This window comes from Oncorhynchus mykiss, chromosome 17, assembly GCF_013265735.2.
Source record: "Oncorhynchus mykiss isolate Arlee chromosome 17, USDA_OmykA_1.1, whole genome shotgun sequence".
NCBI lineage: Eukaryota > Metazoa > Chordata > Actinopteri > Salmoniformes > Salmonidae > Oncorhynchus > Oncorhynchus mykiss.
In genome coordinates, this window is record NC_048581.1 from 56,999,890 (window position 1) to 57,023,436 (window position 23,547).

Here is a 23,547-nt window from a genome sequence, read left to right on the forward strand (position 1 = left end):
GTTTTCACTCAAAATCTCACGATACATGGCCCCATTCATTCTTTCCTTTACACGGATCAGTCGTCCTGGTCCCTTTGCAGAAAAACAGCCCCAAAGCATGATGTTTCCACCCCCATGCTTCACAGTAGGTATGGTGTTCTTTGGATGCAACTCAGCATTCTTTGTCCTCCAAACACGACGAGTTGAGTGTTTACCAAAAAGTTATATTTTGGTTTCATCTGACCATATGACATTCTCCCAATCTTCTTCTGGATCATCCAAATGCTCTCTAGCAAACTTCATACGGGCCTGGACATGTACTGGCTTAAGCAGGGGGACACGTCTAGCACTGCAGGATTTGAGTCCCTGGCGGCATAGTGTGTTACTGATGGTCATCAGTGTTACTGATGGCTCTCTGCAGGTCATTCACTAGGTCCCCCCGTGTGGTTCTGGGATTTTTGCTCACTGTTCTTGTGATCATTTTGACCCCATGGGGTGAGATCTTGCGTGGAGCCCCAGATCGAGGGAGATTATCAGTGGTCTTGTATGTCTTCCATTTCCTAATAATTGCTCCCACAGTTGATTTCTTCAATCCAAGCTGCTTACCTATTGCAGATTCAGTCTTCCCAGCCTGGTGCAGGTCTACAATTTTGTTTCTGGTGTCCTTTGACAGCTCTTTGGTCTTGGCCATAGTGGAGTTTGGAGTGTGACTGTTTGAGGTTGTGGACAGGTGTCTTTTATACTGATAACAAGTTTAAACAGGTGCCATTAATACAGGTAACGAGTGGAGGACAGAGGAGCCTCTTAAAGAAGAAGTTACAAATCTTGCTTGTTTGTATGTGACCAAATACTTATTTTCCACCATAATTTGCAAATAAATTCATAAAAAATCCTACAATGTGATTTTCTGGATTTCTTTTTCTCATTTTGTCTGTCATAGTTGAAGTGTACCTATGATGAAAATTACAGGTCTTTCATTAGCTTATTTTCTCACTTCCATGATTTTAAGACGAGGGTTTTTAGCCATCTTGGAATTAATAACATTTCCAAGTAGTAATCCTATAACTTTACTTTCAAGAATCTAATTTATTAACTATTTTCATAGGAAAAACATTGAAAATGTTCATAAGTTTCTTTCTATAACTTAATTGAGAAATAAAGTGTAGGAAGAAATGGCACTTACATTTTTTTGTTGTCCTTAACAAGGTTTTGTGAATCCGGGCCCTGTATATTTTCGCTCCAACCCTAATCTAGCACGCCTGATTCTAATAATTAGCTAGTTGATGAGCTGAATCAGGTTGGTCACAACTGGGGTTGGAGTGAGAACCTACAGGAGGGTAGCGCTCCAGAAACAGTGCTGGAGAACCCTGCTCTTCTTCAAAGAAAGGAGGGTACGTATGCAAATAAAAGATGACTGGTCATTGGTCTGAATAATCAGATCAGATTGTGATGTCATGCTGTGGGCAAAAACTCTACCACCTGAACAACACATAATAGTGTTATTTCAACCTCATAGTGTGGAAATATATATATTTGTTTATTTTATTTACAGGATTTTTTTGTTGTTGATTGCACTGTCCCTTTAGCATTAATTGATTACATTTCCACCACTCAAAACCATATCTGCATCCATATTCCATATTCTTTAGACCTCTCAGGAAGTTATGGGTATTTGTTGCCTCTAAGGAGTGACTTTAATGTCATTCTGTGAATGAAGTGGTCTTGAAATTCAATGGAAATTGGTGGACGTGCTGGGAACGAGTGTGATGTGTTGGAATCTGTGGCATTGTGGGGTTAGGGCCAGGGTGATGCAAGGGAAAGGCAGAACAGCATGCCTCTATTGAGCCACTGACAGTTGAGCTTTGGTACTTGATTATAGTCTCAGGGTGTGTGATACTCGTGACTGTCACCTTGGTGAATGATGCTTCAATTTAGTCCATTGGCATGTCATGTTCACACAGCACACTTACTGTTCCCCTAAATAATGTTACATAAAGTTTTATGAATATTTAGTTCAGATGCTGTACTCATTTGATTAGACCTAGACAATTTTCTCTGTAACCTTTTATGTTGAGGACCTCTTTCACGAGGGTTACCTTACTATACTGCAGTTAAAATCACCATTATTTCTCTAGCCCAGTATGCTTTTAAAATAATTCTCTGCTGACTTTGTCATCTTTTTTCTCTGATGTATGTAACATACCCAGGAGGTCTAATACTGGACAGTATTACCACACAGGGTGGCACTATGTTTGGCAGTCTCATAGTCAACATGTCTAGTAGTTCCTGCTCCACCCCCTGCAGTACAGACATCCAGACTAAACAGTAACCCACTCTGACCATTCTGTTGCTGTAATACATTGACCCAAAAGGAACTGTGAACTTCCTCTCAGATGAGCAGGGAAAGATAGAGAAGAGGACCTAACCCTCATGTCATAGGAATTTCTAATGAAATACAATGGGAATTGATGAGTACCTCTAGGTTAGGCTAATGGTTCACTGTCTGATATGACGTTAATTCATACATTCACAACAATTTATTTTATGGACCTCCCAAATCCTATTTTGAGTTATCACTGAAAAGGGATGGAGCCGAGTGAAAAATACTGGATCATAATCAATACACACTAAATAAGAGCAAATGTTTTAAGAATATTTTCTTTGAGCCATTCAATTAAAGGGAGTAACGTTTAGAAATGTCCTGAATAGCACTGTCTTTTATCCTCAACAACACCAAACCCATTTTGCATGAGGCTACTTCCCCCATCTTTAGTGTGATGTGCGTGTGGTAAAACCCATGCTCCCAAAACACATTTGAAGTGCTCGTTAGACTCTTAAAAGCAGTCCCGCTGGTTAGCAAGTGTATTTCTCTTGGCCAAAAATATCCTGCACCCCACAGAATACTAAGTAGAGGGCATGCGTCAAGGTCCTCAACGGTGCTTTCTGTGAAGGGGTGTTGATGGCTTTAAGCGCAGCCACTGTGGTAATGAGTGAGGAGGGTTGTATTCCTGCAGATCACAGCTATCTTTGGTTTGGATGCTGGAGTGGCAGCCGGAGACTGTGGTTACAACCCAAATGGCACCCTATGCACTAGTTTCGACTGGAGCCTATTGAGCTCTGGTCAAAAGTAGTGCACTATATAGGGAATTGCCAGGGTGTTATTTGGGAGGTAACCTGTGCTGTCCACATCAGAGATGTTCCAGTCTCAGCTTTGGCTAATTTCAAATAGATTTCCATTACACATCTTCATTATGGGAGCCTCACAAGGCCACACAGACACTGACCAGAAGGGCGGGAGAGTTCAGTAACCCTGAGAGTCTTGTTTACTTTGCGTTCTCAAAACCTTTTTCAACTGGCAATTACTTTTCAAAGCACCAGTAATTTAGGATAATTGCAAACAACTAATTACCGATGCTGGAGCTAGAGCGAGTAAAGTTGCTAAATGTTACGTGTGGAAAAGGTCTGACTGTTTCGTTCTCACTCTGGAAGCTGACTGAGGGTAATGCTAAGTTGCTACGTATAGCCTAGCAATTCCGTTATGTTGTTATAAAGACACAATTACATTCAGGGAATGTGTTATTGCCGGCTGCTATGTTCCCTTAAACAAAACACAATTTGTGTCTTTCTGGGATTTCTGGTTGACATGACCCATCCTTTAATGTCCTCTGTGAACCAAGGCAGGGTTTGTTTTGTGCCGGACAGGAGCCTGTATACAGTGGGGCAAAAAAGTATTTAGTCAGCCACCAATTGTGCAAGTTCTCTCACTTAAAAAGGTGAGAGAGGCCTGTAATTTTCATCATAGGTACACTTTAACTATGACAGACAAAATTAGAAAAAAAATCCAGAAAATCACGTTGTAGGATTTTAATGAATTTATTTGCAAATTATGGTGGAAAATAAGTATTTGGTCAATAACAAAAGTTTATCTCAATACTTTGTTATATACCCTTTGTTGGCAATGACAGGGGTCAAACGTTTTCTGTAAGTCTTCACAAGGTTTTCACACGCTGTTGCTGGTATTTTGGCCCATTCCTCCATGCAGATCTCCTCTAGAGCAGTGATGTTTTGGGGCTGTTGCTGGGCAACATGGACTTTCAACTCCCTCCAAAGATTTTCTATGGGGTTGAGATCTGGAGACTGGCTAGGCCACTCCAGGACCTTGAAATGCTTTTTACGAAGCAACTCCGGGCGGTGTGTTTGGGATCATTGTCATGCTGAAAGACCCAGTCACGTTTCATCTTCAATGCCCTTGCTGATGGTAGGCTTTGTTACTTTGGTCCCAGCTCTCTGCAGGTCATTCACTAGGTCCCCCCGTGTGGTTCTGGGATTTTTGCTCACCGTTCTTGTGATCATTTTGACCCCACGGGGTGAGATCTTGCGTGGAGCCACAGATCGAGGGAGATTGTCAGTGGTCTTGTATGTTTTCCATTTCCTAATAATTGCTCCCACAGTTGATTTCTTCAAACCAAGCTGCTTACATATTGCAGATTCAGTCTTCCCAGCCTGGTGCAGGTCTACAATTTTGTTTCTGGTGTCCTTTGACAGCTCTTTGGTCTTGGCCATAGTGGAGTTTGGAGTGTGACTGTTTGAGGTTGTGGACAGGTGTCTTTTATACTGATTCAAGTTCAAACAGGTGCCATTATTACAGGTAATGAGTGGAGGACAGAGGAGCCTCTTAAATAAGAAGTTACAGGTCTGTGAGAGCCAGAAATCTTGCTTGTTTGTAGGTGACCAAATATTTATTTTCCACCATAATTTGCAAATAAATTCATTAAAAATCCTACAATGTGATTTTCTGGATTTTTTTTTCTTCTCATTTTGTCTGTCATAGTTGAAGTGTACCTATGATGAAAATTACAGGCCTCTCTCACCTTTTTAAGTGAGAGAACTTGCACAATTGGTGGCTGACTAAATACTTTTTTGCCCCACTGTATCTCTCTGCTGACACCCAGGACATTGCCATGAGTGCTGCAGAGTGCAGACATTGGCCTAGTCTAAGACACTGACCCCAGAGGGTACTCGTAGAACGAGAGAGGGGAAGAGTGCATGGCCTAGTCACCCATGAGGTTTTTGTTGTCAAGGTTGGTTGAGTGGTAGTGTAAAAGCAGAATATCTTACTTCCAGCTTTTTCCTGAGACATGGTTCACTGCCACATTCAGTGCACATGAGTTTCCTGTGTGAATGAGCTGGACTGTGTGGGGGGATCACCACAAAAACAACCCCTCAGAGTCGCCTGTGTACACTCAGCTCCCACACCCAATATAGACCAAGGAGTAGTCCCACAATGCACTCTATTCCCTTTTTATAGTGCACTACTTTTGACCAGGACTCATAGTGTGCATAGTAAGGCACTATATTGGGAATAGGTTGCCATTTGGGACACGAAACCAGAAAGTGTGGTGATGGAAATCTACAGGGCCTTATAGAAAGGCTTAAGGAGGCGGCTCTCTCCTCAATCCCATGGAAATCCTATATATATGTTGAACAAAGCGCTGTGTGGCTTTGCAACACATCTCCTTTCTCTTCTTGGGCCAGCTATATTTTCCTCACATTCTGTCTTTGTACACAAGTCAAATCTTTTGATTGTACAGTGAGTTAATTGTGGAATGTGCCAGCCTTTTTGGCACTTGGGCAAGACCTCGGATATTACCCTACCTTTTAGGTTCTAACTACTTTACTACCAGGATAATTTATGAATTTGGAGCAACTGGGGGTTAAAGTCTGTTTAGTAATGGAATTGGCTGAACCAGATATCTGCCTCCTTTTTTTTCTATTTTAACTGCTGCTGTCTTGGTGCCATGTCTTTGGTGATTTGATACCCTGCTGTCTGGGAATTGTGGGGGCTTGTTCAGGGTCTCTAGGCGCCAGCATTCTTTGAGAGACAAAGTGAATATCAGGATTCTGAGTATGTGAGCCATGCAGTGGTCGAGCAGGTGCTGTGTCCACACATTCTGATTCCCACCACCATGTTCTTCCCTCCCTGGTGGGCACTGGGCATTTTAGGTCCTCCTCTGGCTCACACACTCCTACTCATACCAAAGGACTCAGACACACCAATAGTGTTTGCTGGTCGAGAGTACTTAGCACCTCAAAGTAATTTGCGCACAAATTTTACATGTAGAATCGTGTAGAAAAATCTTGTCAATCAGACATCTAAAGTGGGTGGTCCCTAATGCCTGGTGTACACTACATGACTTTCAAAAGCCTAATATCTCTGAGCCTCTCACATTAAACGACCATCTCTCCTGACGTTTTTTTTTGTCTTGCCAACCTAGTTGTGCGCACACTAAACTATCTAGCACAGACGGGGTGTCACACTCTGCAAGACTCTTCACTTGCTCGTGAGGATTCTTGATACCACCACGCTGTCTCGCGAAAACAGTAATGCGATTAGATTGTGTAGCTAGAATGAGCTGTGGCTCAAAGCAGCCTCATACGTTTTCAGTCAGACATTCACAAATCAAGTAAAATTGTCACATGGCCTAATACAACAGGTGTTGCCCTTACCACGCATGCCGTACAGAGTTGAAATATCTAGCCAACATTATGAATTGAAAAACATTGCTTGTGATCATCAGAGCTATAAGGATTTGACGCTTTGGTTAAAGGCAAGTACAAACGCTTCTGCTCGAGAGTCTACACATTCTGGGTGATGCGAAACAACTTCAGCATCTCATGGGATATTGCTGACCACCGTTCTCAAAACTAGTCGTTGCACATCTCACACTACAAGAGCATTGCAGGTTTTGTGGAAACGTGTTTGAAAACATCAGGACGTCTGGGACTGCTCAGATCAGTAGCCCTCAGATTGCATCTTTGACCCGCTCACATTAAACGAGCGTCGGTGGCATCCGCACACCCAGACTAGGCAACGACATGGTGATTTTATCTCCGATCTCAAACTTTTCTGGGACGGTGTTTTAAGCTGGGTGTAGTGGTACACCCAGCTTAAAAAACAGTGTGCTGAATGATCAGCAGACAAATGCTAGATCCACTTTTGATGCGGCGTGTGCGAGCCTAAAGATCTGACTACACTTGAGCAATGAGTTCAACTGCTACAGTGTATCTCAGAGGATCAAAATGTAGAGGATTGAGAAATAGCCGAGTCAATGAAAATTAATTACATTTGATGTTTGGTGGTATAATAGGCCTAGATTCTCTATGAAATAACCCTCTGGGATGTGCCTTCAGAAGGTATTCACACCCTTTGAATTTTTCCACATTTTGTTGTGTTATAGCCTGCATTTAAGATGGATTCAATTGAGATTTTGTGTCACTGGTCTACACACAATAATCCATTATGTCAAAGTGGAATTATGTGTTTAGAAATGTTAACAAATTAATATCAAAATATAAAGCTGAACTGCCTTGAGTCAATAGGTATTCAACCCCTTTTGTTGTGGCGAGCTTAAATAAGTTATGGAGTACAAATACAGTGGGGAGAACAAGTATTTGATTCACTGCCGATTTTGCAGGTTTTCCTACTTACAAAGCATGTAGAGGTCTGTAATTTTTATCATAGCTACACTTCAACTGTGAGAGACTGAATCTAAAACAAAAATCCAGAAAATCACATTTGTATGATTTTTAAGTAATTAATTTGCATTTTATTGCATGACATAAGTATTTGATCACCTACCAACCAGTAAGAATTCCGGCTCTCACAGACCTTTTCTTTAAGAAGCCCTCCTGATCTCCACTCATTACCTGTATTAACTGCACCTGTTTGAATTCGTTACCTGTATAAAATACACCTGTCCACACACTCAATCAAACAGACTCCAACCTCTCCACAGTGGCCAAGACCAGAGAGCTGTGTAAGGACATCAGGGATAAAATTGTAGACCTGCACAAGGCTGGGATGGGCTACAGGACAATAGGCAAGCAGCTTGGTGAGAAGGCAACAACTGTTGGCGCAATTATTAGAAAATGGAAGAAGTTCAAGATGACGGTCAATCACCCTCGGTCTGGGGCTCCATGCAAGATCTCACCTCGTGGGGCATCAATGATCATGAGGAAGGTGAGGGATCAGCCCAGAACTACACGGCAGGACCTGGTCAATGACCTGAAGAGAGCTGGGACCACAGTCTCAAAGAAAACCATTAGTAACACACTACGCTGTCATGGATTAAAATCCTGCAGCGCATGCAAGTTCCCCCTGCTCAAGCCAGCGCATGTCCAGGCCCGTCTGAAGTTTGCCAATGACCATCTGGATGATCCAGAGGAGGAATGGGAGAAGGTCATGTGGTCTGATGAGACAAAAATAGAGCTTTTTGGTCTACACTCCACTTGCCGTGTTTGGAGGAAGAAGAAGGATGAGTACCACCCCAAGAACACTATTCCAACCGTGAAGCATGGAGGTGGAAACATCATTCTTTGGGGATGCTTTTCTGCAGAGGGGACAGGACGACTGCACCGTATTCAGGGGAGGATGGATGGGGCCATGTATCGCGGGATCTTGGCCAACAACCTCCTTCCCAAAGTAAGAGCATTGAAGATGGGTCGTGGCTGGGTCTTCCAGCATAACAACAACCTGAAACACACAGCCAGGGCAACTAAGGAGTGGCTCCGTAAGAAGCATCTCAAGGTCCTGGAGTGGCCTAGCCAGTCTCCAGACCTGAACCCAATAGAAAATCTTTGGAGGGAGCTGAAAGTCCGTATTTCCCAGCGACAGCCCCGAAACCTGAAGGATCTGGAGAAGGTCTGTATGGAGGAGTGGGCCAAAATCCCTGCTGCAGTGTGTGCAAACCTGGTCAAGAACTACAGGAAACGTATGATCTCTGTACCAAATATTAAGTTCTGCTTTTCTGATGTATCAAATACTTATGTCATGCAATAAAATGGAAATGAATTACTTAAAAATCATACAATGTGATTTTCTGGATTTGTTTTAGATTCCGTCTCTCACAGTTGAAGTGTAGCAATGATAAAAATTACAGACCTCTACATGCTTTGTAAGTAGGAAACACTGCCGATTTTGCAGGTTATCAAATACTTGTTCTCCCCACTGTATCACAAGTTGCATGCACTCACTCTGTGTGCAATAATGGTGGTTAACATAATTGTTTTTCCTGACTACCCCTTTTCTGTACTACGCACACAATTCTCTGTAAGGTCCCTCAGTCGAGCAGGGAATTTCCAGAAAAGAAGGGCACCTATTGGTAGATGGCAAAAAAAAGCAAGCATTTAATATCCCTATGAGCACTGTGCAGTTATTAATTACACTTTGGATGGTGTATCAATACACCTAGTCACTACAAAGATAAAGGCGCCCTTCCTAACTCTTGCCAAAGAGGCATGAAACCGCTAAGGGTTTTCATCATGAGGCAAATGGTGACTTTTTAAAACAGTTACAGTGTTTAATGGCTGTGATAGAACACTAAGGATGGATCAACACCATTGTAGTTACTCGACAATACTAACCTACATGACAGAGTGAAAAGAAGGAAGCCTGTACAGAATACAAATATTAAAATAAAACTGCAAAGAAATGAGCTTTTTGTCCTGAATAAACAGCGTTATGTTTGGGGCAAATCCAACACAACACACAGGTACCACTCTTCATATTTTCAAGCATAGTGGTGGCTGCATCATGTTATGGGTATGCTTGTCATCGGCAAGGACTAGGGAGTTCTTTTTGGAAAACAATTTATGGAAAAGAGCTAAGCACATGCTAAATCCTAGAGGAATACCTGGTTCAGTCTGCTTTCCAACAACCACTGTGAGACAAATTCACCTTTCAGCAGGACAATTACCTACAAGGCCAAATATACAGCATTACCAAGACAACACTGAATGTTCCTGAGTGGCCTAGTTGCAGTTTTGACTTAAAACAAGACACAACTAACTTGACTGAGCTTGAAGAATATAAATGAATAAAAACAGGTAAATATTGTACAATCCAGGAGTGCAAGGCTCTTCGAGTTACCCAAAAAGACTCACAGCTGTGATCTCTGCCAAATGTGATTCCAACATATTGACTCAGGTGGTTGAATACTTATCTAATCAAAACATATTAGTGTTTTATTTTCAAATGTTTTATGTTAGCATTTTTCTTCCACTTTGACATTAAGAGTATTTTGAGTAGATCGTTGATAAAAATTATAATTAAATCAATTTTAATCCCACTATGTAACAACAATGTGGAAAAAGCCAAGTGGCGTGAATAGTTTCTTTCTGAAGTGAATCTTTCTGTAAGTGAATCTTTAAGTTATTTGAAGTCTTATAAACCAGTGGTTCCCAAACTTTGTGTGTGTGTTTTTAAAGGAACTCCTTCCGGCTTTCAACTTACTCCTGAAAGTTGTTATAGTAGAATGCAAAATATGCAGTTTCGAAATTTGGTAGTGCATCAGCAGTTTTCCTCTTGTCATTGCAGACCTTAGAGAGCTATTGCTGCAACATTTTATCAACCAACAAGAGGGGAGTGAACAGGTCTTGTGCCCATTACGTGGCGCGCGCTTACAGGATGTTCTCTAATGCCTGAGTGAAGAAGGTTGGGAACCCCTGCTCTAAACTGCTGTATGGCTTTAAAATCAAATTCTTAACTCATTTGGATAGTTCCAAGACAACTTACTGAAGTGGTCAGGAGAGGGCAGTAAATGTACATAATAACAAATCAGTATCAATGTTTATGCATGTATTAAAAGTGGTAACTTGTGTCTGAATGTGGTAAATTAATTACTTATACATTTGGTGTGTATCTCATTAACAAACCTTTTACTGAGCTGTAGCCAGTTTTATAGCCATGCTAACATTTATGTGAAGATATAGGAAAAAAACAGACTTACAACTAACAATGATTCACTCTCTTATTACTTCTTTAACATCTGCTAAACACGTGTATGTGACCAATAACATTTTATGAAAATGGTATCACTTACAAATAATTGTGATTGCAGTGTTCTTGTGAAATCAATAACGTCAGACTATGATAAAATGCACATTGATATTTGACACAATTGGTTCGTTGTAGCCTAATCTCTCTTCATACTGTACCTGGTTTTCACCTCGCACCTTGATAAGGGACTAATTGAAATGTAACAATTCCCATTATCATCATTGTTGACACATTTCAAAGCAGTGCATTAAATCGCGTCCTGTCCTGAAGGTTCAGCAGTGCACAGGTATGCACCATGCGTGCCTTGGCAAACAACTCCCCTTTTCGTGGTTGAGTCATCCTTCTCCTACCTTACTTCTAATCACAGTTTTCCTTTCAATCACTTCCATTCCAGTGGGGAATACGGGAATAGTTAGGCAGTTTTCAGGAGTCGGCTTTTGAACCAAATTATTGAAAATGTAAGTACATTTCCTTTTAATGTGCTTTAATTTTACACACAGTATATGTACGCAAACTGTTTTCCGACTTGTTGTCCAGTTGAAGTGAACATTTAGTTCACTGTTTATAGCCAAAATACTTTATATATTTTTATCATGAAACGTAACCTATGCCGAGAGTAATTTATTTTGTTGTAATTCCCTGTCCACTATCCTTTACTAGGAGAACCAAGTTTGTATTGAAGTAGAAAAAGCTTGTTGCGTAATGCCCTTTAATTATAATTTTTTTGGACCATCTTCATTTTAGTTGACCCAGTAACCATGGCTATTGGAACCATGTGGGGGTCGTGTAGACGTGTTCGGTTTTAAATGGTTTCTTGAAAGTGACGGGGGCTGTTTCAATTGTTATACGGTCTTTATGCTTCGTGTAAGCTACCAGGGGAGATAATGGACACTTGATTGACGCGGAATGAATCATTTCCTGTTTAACGCCTACGTCAGTATTTTGTTGAAATGTTTAGACTTTGTTTTTTGTGTCTACCTTTGCCTCGCTGTATACTTAATAATTTGGCCATATAGATATTGAGGTTTGAGTCTTATAATCATTCACAGTCTTGGGTATAATACATTATGCCCCTGTTTTATTATAACATTTATTGCATGTTGTATATAAAGAATTCCCTAAGATAATAAATATCGTGGCAGCTTTTCCACAAAACAACCTGCCTTGCATGCTATAGACCGGAGATTGGAATTTCATTCCGTTATAACCTCATCCCACATGTCTTTATGTGCATTGCATTGGGATTCAAAAGGTTTACGGAAAATAAACACATTGTTATCATTTACTCCTTCTACACACAGTTGCATCAGCCAATTTTAAATTACCCTTGCTTTTTTTTCTCAAGTAATCATTGCCTGAACTGAGATTTGCAGTCAGTCACTCTAATGATGTGGGAGTTTCACAAACCGCTTTAGTCACAGGAAGCTCCCTAGACTCTGTATAGCAAGAGTCGTATGTCATACTAGTCTTGCATTGGACACAGTGTATGGGATCTGGGATCAAGGTGATGTCAGCAGGATCATGTCATACCTGAGTCATTCCACCAACTGGCCTCTAGCTGAAGGAGCCAAAATGGCTCCAAGGACATGGTCAACCAAAGTAACATTTGGTTGGAGAAACATTAGAGATTGTGCACCAGCTATTGTTAAGGAAGTCTCAAGGTTCTGCTCACCTGAGTTAGAATACCTCATGATAAGCTGTAAGCCATACTATTTACCAAGAGTTGTCATCTAATATTAGCAGTCTATTTACCACAAATAACCGTTGCTAGCACTAAGACCGCACTCAATGAGCTGTATAGGGCCATAAGCAAAAAAGAAAATGCTCATCCTAGAAGCCGGATGATTTTAATGCAGGAAAACTATCTGTCTTACCTCATTTCTACCAGCATATCATCTGTGTAACAAGAGGCTAAAAAACTATTGATCACCTTAACTCCACACAGAGACACATACAAAGCTCTCCCATGCCCTCAATTTGGCAAATCTGACCTTAACACTATCCTTCTGATTCCTGCTTACAAGCAGAAACTCAAACCGGAAGTACCAGTGACACGCTCAATACACAAGTGGGCGGATGCTGAGCTACAGGACTTTTTTGCAAGCACAGACTTGAACATGTTCCGGGATTCATCCGATGGCATTGAGGAGTTTACCACATCAGTCACCGGCTTCGTTAACTTTTCTGGCACAGGCGTTCCGCTAGCAACCCAGCTACACAACATCCGGTGAAATTGCAGAGCGCGAAATTCAAAATACAGAAATAATTAACATTCATGAAAATACAAGTGTCATACATCAAAATGAAGCTTAATTTCTGGTTAATCCAGCCGCTGTGTCAGATTTTAAAAAGGCTTTACGGCGAAAGCACACCATGCGATTATCTGAAGACAGCGCCCCGCATACAAAAGCATGAAAAACATATTTCAACCAGGCAGGTGCGCCACGAAAGTCAGAAATAGCGATATAATAAATGCCTTTGAAGATCTTCTTCTGTTGGCACTCCAAAAGGTCCCAGCTACATCACAAATGGTCCTTTTGTTCGATGAAGTCCTTCTTTATAACCCCAAAAAGTCAGTTTAGCTGGCGCGCTTCATTCAATAATCCACCGTTTTCCCTCCTTCAAAATGCATACAAAATAAATCCCAAACATTACCAATAAGCTTCACCAAACATGTCAAACAACGTTTATAATCAAACCTCCGGTACCCTAATATGTAAATAAACGATACAATTTAAGACGGAGAATCGTTATTGTCTATACCGGAGATAAACAACAAAGAACGCCCTCTCACCCATGTGCATGAAAACACTACATCAAAAATGGGAGCCACTTAGAAAAACTACAAATTCTAGCATTTTTCCAAAAACAAGCCTGAAACTCTTTCTAAAGACTGTTGACATCTAGTGGAAGCCCTATGAACTGCAATCTGGGAGGATTTCGCCTCATAATAAACATGGCAGCCATTGGAAACGGTAGTAGGCTGAAAATATATATTTTTTTTATGGTTTTTCCTCAGGGTTTCGCCTGCCATATCAGTTCTGTTATACTCACAGACATTATTTTAACAGTTTTAGAAACATATATTATTTTAACAGTTTTAGAGTGTTTTCTATCCAAATATATCTACCAATGCATATCCTAGGTTCTGGGCCTGAGTAACAGGCAGTTTACTTTGGGTATGCTTTTCACCTGGATGTCAAAATACTGCCCCCTAGCCCAAAGAGGTTAACCCTTCTAGCTTAGGGGTTCCGCTAGCAGAACACCTCGACAACATTCCACTGAAAAGGCAGCGCGCGAAATTAAAAAATATTTTTTCGAAATATGTAACTTTCACACATTAACAAGTCCAATACAGCAAATGAAAGATAAACATCTTGTTAATCTACCCATCGTGTCCAATTTCAAAAATGCTTTACAGCTAAAGCACAACATATGATTGTTAGATCACCGCCAAGTCGAAAAAACACACAGCCATTTTTCCAGCCAAAGATAGGAGTCACAAAAAGCAGAAATATAGATAAAATGAATCACTAACCTTTGATCTTCATCATGACACTCATAGGACATCATGTTACACAATACATGTATGTTTTGTTCAATAATGTGCATATTTATATCCAAAAATCTCAGTTTACATTGGCGCCTTTGTGCAGTAATGTTTTGATTCCAAAACATCTGGTGATTTTGCAGAAATACTAATAATAAACATTGATAAAAGATACTAGTGTTATTCACAATTAAATATAGACTTCTCCTTAATGCAACCGCTGTGTCAGATTTCAAAAAAACTTTACGGAAAAAGCATAATCTGAGAACGGCGCTCAGAACCCAAAACAGCCAGAGGAATAGCTGCCATTTTGGAACAACACCATAAATATTCACTTACCTTTGATCTTCATCAGAAGGCACTCCCAGGAATCCCAGTTCGACAATAAATGACTGATTTGTTCCATAAAGTTCCATCATTTATGTCCAAATAGACACTTGTTGTTAGCGTGTTCAGCCCAGTAATCCATCTTCACGAGGCGCGAGCATTTCATCCAGACAAAAACTCGAAAAGTTCCGTTAGTCTTTTAGAAACATGTCAAACGATGTATGGAATCAATCATTAGGATGTTTTTAACATAAAACATCAATAATATTCCAACCGGAGAATTCCTTCGTCTTCAGAAAAAGCACTGGAACGTGAGGTAACTGTCGGGAGCATGCGTCATGAAACCGAGGCACTATGCTAGACCTCTGACTCAGAGGTCTCATGAGGCCCTCCTTTATAGTAGAATCCTCATTCAAGTTTCAAAAGACAGTTGACATCTAGTGGAAGCCCTAGGAAGTGCAACCTCATCCATATCTCAATATGTTCTCAGTAGGCCAAGCTTTGAAAAACTACAAACCTCAGATGTCCCACTTCCTGGTTGGATTTTTCTCAGTTTTTCGCCTGCCATTTGAGTTCTGTTATACTCACAGACATCATTCAAACAGTTTTAGAAACTTCAGAGTGTCTTCTATCTAATACTAATAATAATATGCATATATTAGCATCTGGGACAGAGTAGGAGGCAGTTCACTCTGGGCACGCTATTCATCCAAAAGTGAAAATGCTGCCCCTATCCCAAGAAGGTTAAACAGGTTTACATTCAAAAGTCTGCAGGGCCAGACAGGTTACCAGGAAGCGTACTCCGAGAATGCGCTGACCAGCTGGCAAGTATTTTCAGTCACTACCCAATCTGTAATACCTACATGTTTCAAGCAGACCACCATAGTTCCTGTGCCCATGAACACCAAGGTAACCTGTCTAAATGGCTATTGCCCCGTAGCACTCACATCTGTAGCCATAAAATGCTTTGCTCACATCAACACCACCATCAGCCCAGACACCCTGGACCCACTCCATTTTGCATACCGCCACAACAGATTCACAGATGACGCAATCTCTATTGACCTCCACACTGCCCTTTCCCACCTGGACTAAAGGAACACTTAAGTCACTACAGCTTAGTGTTCAACACCATAGTGCCCTCCAAGTCATCACTAAGCTAAGGACCTTGGGACTGAACACCGTCCTCTGCAACTGGATCCTGGATTTCCTGCTTAGTCCCTTCCTGTACTCCCTGTTCACCCAAAACTGTGTGGCCGTGTTAGTTAGCCGACGACACAATGGTGGTAAGCCTGATCACCGACGACGATGAGACAGCCTATAGGGATGAAGTCAGAGACCTGGCAGTGTGGTGCCAGGACAACAACTTCTCCCTCAACGTCAGTAAGACAAAGGAGCTGATCGTGGACTATTGGAAACGGAGGGCTAAATGCACCATCATTCACATTGACAGGGCTGTAGTGGAGCGGGTTGAGCGCTTCAAGTTTCTCTGTGTCCACATCATTACAGCTCTATCATGGAGGGCACAGTTTCTCTTTCCATTCCAGGAGGCTGAAAAGATTTTTCATGGGTCCTGAGATCCTCAAAAGGTTCTACAGCTGCACTATATAGGGCATCTTGACTGGCTGCATCACCGCTTGGTATGGCATCTGCTTGGCTTCCAACAGCAAGGCGCTACAGAGGGTAGTGCTTACGGCCCAGTACATAACTGGGGCCGAGCCCCCTGCCAGGACCTCTATACCAGGTGGTGTCAAAATTAACACTATATAGTCAATAGGGTGCCATTTAGGACACAACCTGAGAGTTAGATAGTCAGTCTGAATCCACTCTGGTTTGAACCCCTGGTGAGGCTGTGCTGACAGGGAGTAACTGGAGGGAATGGCTCATAGTAACAGGAAAGAGTGGTCCACTCCATTGTTTACTGTGCAAATTCACAGGGAATTTGGTTTGACCCCCTTGATTTTGTGTCACATGGACTTTTTCATGGTTTAAGGGTTAAGTGGGGTGTTGAAAGTGTAATCGTCTCTTAGTGGTGGATGGATCCATTCATTTTGTCTAAAATTAGATATTCTAATTTTCATGAAAAGCAACAATTTACTACTATTAAACAGGATTATTCTCTGTAGTATAGTGAGACCGTATAGAAGTTTTGTAAAAAAATAAATAAATTGCATGACTTTTAAAATTGCTGACTTTTGAAATGAATTTCCATGTAAATGGACAATAAAATTGATCTTTGAAGAAAATGAACGTGTTTAATTTTGCAGGGCATCGTGAAACTAGACATTTTCCTGTTCCCTCACCCCTGTAAACCACCAGACTCACAGACATGGAGGGTAAAGAAGAGATCAGTGACACAGACAGTGGTATCATTCTCCACTCTGGTAAGCACCAAATACATTTATCAACTTCCATGACACTAACATTTATTCACTATAATGGGACACCTATAGTGAGAGATTAGTCCCAAAAATGTCTAACTTGACATGTCATGGGTTTTGTCTTAAAAACCTATTTGTGTTCCAGTTATAATGAAGTAGTAAGCAAGCAAGCTGGTGCTCCATTTCGAAGAAGATGCCGTGGCCATTACCAATGGTTTCTATAAACCAGTAGCTGAGCTATTGCTGGTCACATTCTTCACTGCAGATGTTATTTAGTCTTTTACCCACAATGGAGATTATCCATCCAGACAGAATCGGGGGTTTTTGTCATTCAGTCATTGCCATGTTTTCTATTGTTTATATTCTCCTGCATGGTTGCCATTCCGGTCGCAGTTTCTGTGTGACATCTTTATTTTCCTGTCACACCCCCGGTGGCTTTCACCGCTGTCTGTCAGTACCTGCAGGGATTGAGTTGATAATCTCTGAAAGCATGTGACACACAATGCAGCTGGCCTGGAGTCATTAGTAGCCCTGTGAATGAACTCAGGGTTTTCGTCCCAAATGGCATCCTACTCCCTATATTGTGCACTACTTTTGGCCTACCCACAGGGTTCTCGTCAAAAGTAGTGCACTATGTAGGGAGTAGGGTGCCATTTGGGATGTAACCCAGTTGTCATTAGTCTCCGGTGGTTCTGTAGGGCAACCACATTGTTTATCACCTTGGTTTCACTCCCAGGTTGATCCTATCAGTCAATAAAACACGTAATAGTATGAGTACAGACACTCATTGTGTCTTAAGAGAAACATGCCTTGTCTAGGTGTCATCTTGGCTCACCATCTTCAACGTTACTGCTCGTGAATGGGCAGAACCTCAGGATTGGAGCAACATTTTTGTTTGCATTTGTATCGAAACCTTTTTTTTTAGTTTTGGTCATAGTTTATTCTTTCCAGGCAGTTGGGCTATCTGCGTGATACAGCTGCAACCATATGAAATTGACAAGCAAGCATTACCAATTTGAAAACTTGGGCCAAAGAATTGTGTCCATCTATCTATAACCTCGCTGTTTTCAATCCTTAGACTTCACAGTAGCCTCTTTGTCATTGTGTGTCCCAGGCCCTGATAGTCCTGCCACCATTATGAAGGACGTGACCACTCACACCCGGGCCGTCAAGCTCAAGCACCAGTCACTGGAAGACCGACTAGAGCTCTGCCTACTGGAGCTGAAGAAGCTTTGCATCCGAGAGGCTGTGAGTACCCCTGGATATAGGACACACACGTTAGGTACAGACACATGTTACACACAGACTCACTCCACTATCAGGGTTCAGGCCATTTTCACCATGACATTAGTTGGAATTTCCCCATCAGTGAAACCATGACCGTGATGGCGGGGTGGGGGGGGCGTGTCTTTCATAGAGAGATGTTAATCAAGCTCTGACAAAGGCACATAGGCCAATACGAAAGCTTAATATACTAAACTGATACTGTCAAGACAATTGTGAGTTTGTATTTTTTATTTTGAGATGTTAATGAAAAAATTGCCTGGCACTCTGAAACTACTGAGGCAATAAAGACTGCCCACAGTCTGAAATGAAAGGCTTTGGTTTGTTTTGTTGGGCTTTAAGACAAGTTGGGGCAATTTGGAGGCAGCCAACGGACCTTAAGTTTCCCTATTAGTCAACAACTAAATTATCTCTCCCATACCTGGCTTTCCGCAACTAATTCAGCCCTGACAATGTCCCTGTCTCATCCGTCATCGTTATGAGGGGCTGCTTCCCATAGTGCACTACTTTGGACCAGTGCCCTATGTAGGTAGTAGGGTGCCATTTGGGATACAGACCAGTTCTGATCATTATTTTCTGTTGAAAATTGGGCTTGGCTCTCCTGTCGGGACTTGTCTTGTCAAGGTGTGCTGCCTGGTAGGAGGCTCTGATGACACCTCTTCATGCTCTCAGGAACACGACAGTGACTCAGATCATGACCAACCGTTCTGACACTTGTCTGTGTCTGGGAGAAAAAAATATACCTTTTTATTTAGACTGACACAAAACAAACACAGGGTGTGTGTTATGTCTGTTCCCAAATGAAATCAATAATAATGCAATTTCTCACACTCAGGTTGAGTTTGTGTTGCTGGAAGGTAGACCAGTGAGATGAATACACTGGGCTGGTGAGGCTTTAAGAATGTGTTGTGAAAGAGTAGGAACTATAGAAAAGCAGCATTGCGTAACAAACATTTGAGAACAATTTCCATGTCCCAGCATGTAAGGCAGGTTAGATTTTTTTTAAACAATATTTCAAAATGAAGGGAAAATAAAATGAGGGTTCATGGAACTTGGTAGATTTGGAGGGAATGGGGACCAATTGACTCTGAATTACTAACTAATATAATATGTATACTGAACAAATCTATGAACGCAACATTTAACCTTTTATTTAACTAGGAAAGTCAATTAACAACAAATTCTTATTTACAATGACAGCCGAGGAACAGTGGGTTAACTGCCTTGTTTAGGGGCAGAATGACAGATTTTTACCTTGTCAGCTCTGGGATTCGATCTTGCAACCTTTTCAGTTACTGGCCCAACGCTCTAACCACTAGGCTACCTGCCTCCCCAGGCATGCAACATTTTCAAAGATTTTACTGAGTTATAACTCATAAGGAAATCAGTCAATTGAAATAAATTCTTTCGGCCTTAATCTACGGATTCCACATGACTAGGCTGGGGTGCAGCCATGGATGGGCCTTGGAGGCCACAGGCCCACCCAATTGTCAGCCAGGCCCACACACTGGGGGTGAGTTTCAATCCCACAAAAGGGCTTTATTACAGACATAAATAGTCCTCAGCACCCCCCCCTCTAAAAATGACATTGGTGGCAGCTTATGGTAGAGAAATGAACATGCAACAGGTCTGGTGAACATTCCTGCAGTTAGCATGCCAATTGGACGCTCCCTCAAAACTTGACATCTGTGGCATTGGGTTGTGTGACAAAACGGCACACTTTAAAAGTGGCCTTTTATTGTCCCCAGCACAAGGTGCACCTGTGTAATGATCATGTTTCTTCATATGCCACACCTGTCAGGTGGATGGATTATCTTGGCAAATGAGAAATACTCACTAAAAGGGATGTAAACAAATTTGTCCTCCAAATTTGAGAGAAATCAACTTTTTGTGCATTTGGAAAACTGTTTTATTTTGGCTCATGAAACATGGGAACAACACTTTATATGTTGCGTTTTATATTTTTGGATACAATTTGTATGTCTCTGCATCCAGTATGAAGGAAGATATTGGTAGTTTTGCAAGCCAATGCTAACTAGTGTTAATGCAATGACTGGAAGTCTACGATAACAGACTGCCAGTCATTGCGATAACGCTAGTTAGCAATTACCTTCAAACTGCACGCATACATAAAAATGGTATCCACGAGTTCATCGGACTCTGGGGAAGTAGAGAAAGGGGTTAATTGACAAAATCTCGAAGTATTCCTTTAACATACAGTGCATTCGGAAAGTATTCAGACCCCTTCCCTTTTTCCACATGTTGTTACGTTACATCCTATTCTAAAATGTATTCAATTAAAAATGTTCCTCATAAATCTACATACAATATTCCATAATGACAAAGCATAAATAGTTTTTTAGACATTTTTGAAAATGTATTAAAAATTAATAACTAAAATATCAGTATTTAGACCCTTTGCTATGAGACTCGAAATTGAGCTCAGGTGCATCCTGTTAGCATTGATCACCCTTGATGTTTCTACAACTTCATTGGCGTCCACCTGTGGTAAATTCAATTCATTGGACATGATTTGGAAAGGCACAACTCCTGGCTTTATAAGGTCCCACAGTTGACAGTGCATGTCAGAGCTAAAAGTCGAAGGAATTGTCCATATAGCTCCGAGACAGGACTGTGTCGAGACACCGATCTGGGGAAGGGTACCAAAACATTTCTGCAGCATTGAAGGTCTTCAAGAACACAGTGGCCTCCATCATTCTTGAATTGAAGAAGTTTGGAACCACCAAGACTCTTACAAGAGCAGGCCGTCTGGCCAAACTGAGCAATCGGGGAGAAGGGCCTTTGGTCAGGGAGGTGACCAAGAACCCAATGATAACTCTGGCAGAGCGCCAGAGTTCCTCTGTGGAGATGGGAGAACCTTCCAGAAGGACAACCACCTCTGCAGCACTCCACCAATCAGGCCTTTATGGTAGTGGCCAGACGGAAGCCACTCCTCAGTAAAAAAAGGCCCAGGACAGCACGCTTGGAGTTTGCCAAAAGACACCTAAAGGACTCTGAGACCATGAGAAACAAGATTATCTGGTCTGATGAAACCAAGATTGAACTATTTGGCCTAAATGCCAATCATCCCTACGGCACCATCCCTACGGTGAAACATGGTGGTGGTAGCATCCTGCTGTGGGAATGTTTTTCAGCTGCAGGGACTTGGAGAATTGTCAGGATTGAAGGAAAGATGAACGGAGCAAAGTACAGAGAGATCCTTGATGAAAACCTGCTCCAGAGCGTCCAGGACCTCGGACTGGGGTGAAGGTTCACCTTCCAACAGGAGAAGGACCTGAAGCACACAACCAAGACAACGCAGGAGTGGTTTCGGGAGAAGTCTCTGATTGTCCTTGAGCAGCCCAGCCAGAGCCCGGATTTGAACATCTCTGGAGAGACCTGAAAATAGCTGTGCAGCTACACTCCCCATCCAACCTGACGGAACTTGAGGATCTGCAGAGAAGAATGGGAGAAACTCCCAAATACAGGTGTGCCAAGCTTGTAGCGTCATACCCAAGTAGAATCAACGAAGTATATGAGAGTTAAGAGTATGAATAGTTATGTAAATGTGATGTTTCAGTTTGATTTTTTAATTGCAAAAAAATCTAAGACCTTTTTTGTTTTGATTAGGGGGTATTGTGTGTAGATTGATGAGCGGGAATGTTTGTTTAATCCATTTCAGAATAAGGCTGTAACGTAAAAAAAATTGAAAGTCAAGGTGTCTGAATGCTTTCTGAATGAACTGTACATTTATTTTTGTTGCTTTGCGTTAAAAGAATATGATTCCTCATATTTGAACCATCTTACATCTGGTGTCTTTTTTCCATGTCATATAGGAGCTGACTGGTCGGCTGTCTGCAGACTACCCTTTGCTGCCTGGGGAGAAGCCACCTCAAATCCGCCAACGAATCGGAGCTGCCTTCAAACTAGAAGAGCAGAGCATCCCACAGGGAGCAGTGGTAAAGAGCCTGACAGGGTTTGGGCATGGACAATATTGTAATTTACACTGACTATCCCTTTAACAGTAGTTGTAAAAGCCACACACACAGGTGTACTTAGTACTGAAGGCCACTCCCGTGGTTCCCCTTGGAGAAATATTATGTTTCTCAATTCAAGCCATCGTCCTACCTTTCTTGCCACCAACCATCAATAATCAAGCTTCTTTCATCGTAAGAGCCAGGAAGAGATCTTTCATGTTCAGCCACTCATGTTTGCCCAACCTCCTTTTGTCACATCCTGTAGAACTCTGAGCTGAACTCTGTGGAAGCTGAGCTATCCCTGCAGTTGCAGATACACAAAGCGGTCCAAAGACTGTGCTGTGAGGAACACCAGAGCAAGGCGGTGAAGAGAAGCCGGTTACAGCAGTGCAAGCGTGAGGAGAAGAAAGTCAAACAACTGCAGGACACAGCGTTTCAGCTGCGCCTACAGCACGGGCGGTCTTCACCACGGCCAGACTGCACCAGCACACAGAGAGGTGAGCGCTGCCCTGCTGGCCAACTGATAATATAACATTGAAATCTTTCCTCTCTGACCTGAGCGGAATAGAATTCCAGTGCCCTTCCCATGGATTAATACGGTTGTTCGCTATGCTTTTGTTTTCAGATCAGGGCACTTCTGATGATAGCTCTCTGTCGGATTCGGCACTGCTCGACGAAGGTTAGAGTCACTGTGCAAAAATGTGTCTTGTAAAAGTTATATTGATAAGCATGTTATGACAATACCACCAAAGTACCTAATAACACTCTGAATTCAATTGTATTTTTACTTTTCTCCAGTAGAGGTGATTAGTCAGTCATCTCAACCATCCGTGGAGCTCCCTCACCTAGGAGGACCAGTAGATCCTCCCCAGCCTCCCATTGACCCCTCACACCTCCTTGGGCCTAGCCCCCACGAGTCTCCCACTACTACTCCAACCCTGGAGGAGCTACAGTCCCTTTTCAACACCAGCCTGGAATTGGAGCCCCCTCCCATCGAGCACTCGCCCTGGACAGAGTCCAGTCTGGACCAGCCTTACCAGAAGACCAAGAAGAAGTCACACTCTGGTAGCAGAAAGTCAAGGTAAACGCCAAGGGAGAACCCACTGTGCCTCCTGTAATTGTATATGAACACTACCCTTGAATTTATTGTACAGGAAAGCCCAAGAATAGCTATAATTTAAGCTTCACAGGTTGGTGAAAGCTCTCTTAAAC

General features: G+C 42.0%; 1 protein-coding gene across 3 annotated transcripts in view; it reads left to right on the forward strand.

Moving 5' to 3' along the window:
• Positions 1–23,547, forward strand: part of inavab (innate immunity activator b) — a 48,397-nt gene that overhangs the window by 21,328 nt on the left and 3,522 nt on the right. The window contains exons 1-7 of one of the 3 annotated variants that reach the window (XM_021568998.2): positions 11,152–11,274; positions 16,961–17,077; positions 18,189–18,322; positions 22,195–22,317; positions 22,601–22,832; positions 22,961–23,014; positions 23,134–23,416. In XM_021568998.2, coding sequence (XP_021424673.1) covers positions 17,023–17,077; positions 18,189–18,322; positions 22,195–22,317; positions 22,601–22,832; positions 22,961–23,014; positions 23,134–23,416 — 881 coding nt within the window. In that variant the 5' untranslated portion in view covers positions 11,152–11,274; positions 16,961–17,022. Of the gene's footprint in view, positions 1–11,151; positions 11,275–16,960; positions 17,078–18,188; positions 18,323–22,194; positions 22,318–22,600; positions 22,833–22,960; positions 23,015–23,133; positions 23,417–23,547 lie in introns of those variants that run through there. The other 2 variants (XM_021568999.2, XM_036950254.1) reach the window with 2 other exon arrangements.